Genomic DNA, 1,481 nt, shown 5'->3' on the forward strand with positions numbered 1-1,481 from the left:
TCTCCCTATTATATACAGGCACTTGTACATACTCGTTTTGGACCTTCAGTCTAAAATCGACCTGAAATGCCCCCTAGAGACTTCCTGCTCACTGCCTCTGAAATTAAGGACCAAATGGACAAACAGCAATGGCACAGCACTCTGCATAAGTTGCTGAGGCCAAGGTCCCTCCTTGCTAAGTCTCCGGTTCCCCTCCGGAATCATCCGCCCTTGCCCAGTTCTAACACCTGGTTTAAATAGGATCGGCAACTTTATCTTCAATGAAGTGCCTCCTTCTCTATCACCGTCACTCCAGATCTGAATTTCCATTCCCATGTCCTGTACATAATTGATCTGTGTGCTGTGTCCAAACAACCACAGCTGCCCCAATATAATATCTTTTCCATCCAACTTGTCTCATGTAATGAAGAAATTGTGGGGAACCTCAATGCCACCAATCGTGACTGGAACCTCCCTGCACAACCCTTCCAGTGCTATCTGGTGTCTGGAAACTCCCCTGAGTGACCAGGAGGCTCCTGATGGGTCCACTGGCAACTCTGAAAGACGAGCGTGCTTGCTGGTCATAATGTTAAGCTCACTGCCAGTGTCAATCAACATGGTACAAGGCCGGCAGAATATCATTCCCTGAATTTTTGCAGTTACCATGGCCAAAAACGAAGGTGGGCAATCTACATCATACTCTCCCATACAATCTGACTTCAACAATTCTTGATAGAATTTATCAGCTTGCTCCTCTACTGTATTCCCATCAAGAATGTCCCCTTCTTCATCCTCGCTCTCAACATTTTCCAACGATGCCACTTCAAATGGGGCAGGCACTATTTCTGCCTCCATTACCTCTCCTTCCATCTTGGAATCCTCAACCATCTCTACTGAGCTAACTGGCTTGGTAGGAACCCTATGAATTTTAGTTGCAGCCTGGAGACGTTTGTTTAGCTCATAGGATGAGCCAATTATTGCTCCAAGCGGCACATTGACTTCTTGCGTCATTAACTTGGTAAACAATTCTTCACCCCTCATTCTGTCCTGGAGCTCTGATGCATAATGGTATGCTGGACCCGGCCTTGGCTTTGGCACAGGATCCTTAATGGGCTCTTGAACAACTACATCATCACATATTGTTAGAATGGGCGGATTCGGACGACTCCGGAATGGAATCGGAGACTTAGTGTGGAAGGACCTCAGCCTCAGCGACTCAGGCGGAGTGCTGTGCCATTGCTGGTTGTCCTGGGGGTCCCTAATTTCGGATCTAGCAGAGGGAAAGTCTCTTGGGGGCATTTCAGGTCAATTTCGGACTGAGGTTACAAGTTACTATGTACATTGTATATAAGGAGGGGTCCGGAATCAAAAGGAGCGAGGGTACTCTGAAAGGAGACAAAGGGAGCTGAAAGGAGGGGCAACACCGAGGGTCAAGGGTTTGACTCAATGGTGTTTCCCAAAGGAGGAGTGAAGGGCCAAGGAGGAAGGAGGGAGGATGGGAG

The 1,481-nt window shown here is 47.9% G+C and overlaps 1 protein-coding gene across 1 annotated transcript; it reads right to left on the minus strand.

The window, feature by feature from the left end:
- Window positions 1-396: 396 nt before the first annotated feature.
- On the minus strand, window positions 397-1,278 carry EI90DRAFT_3131202 (uncharacterized protein; the record flags this gene model as incomplete). Its single annotated transcript, XM_039064371.1, has 1 exon — window positions 397-1,278. One exon carries the CDS (start codon window positions 1,276-1,278, stop codon window positions 397-399), a length of 882 nt encoding a protein of 293 aa, XP_038910835.1.
- Window positions 1,279-1,481: the final 203 nt, after the last annotated feature.

The sequence above is a fragment of the Cantharellus anzutake genome, assembly GCF_015039405.1.
Source record: "Cantharellus anzutake strain C23 chromosome Unknown EI90scaffold_73, whole genome shotgun sequence".
NCBI lineage: Eukaryota > Fungi > Basidiomycota > Agaricomycetes > Cantharellales > Hydnaceae > Cantharellus > Cantharellus anzutake.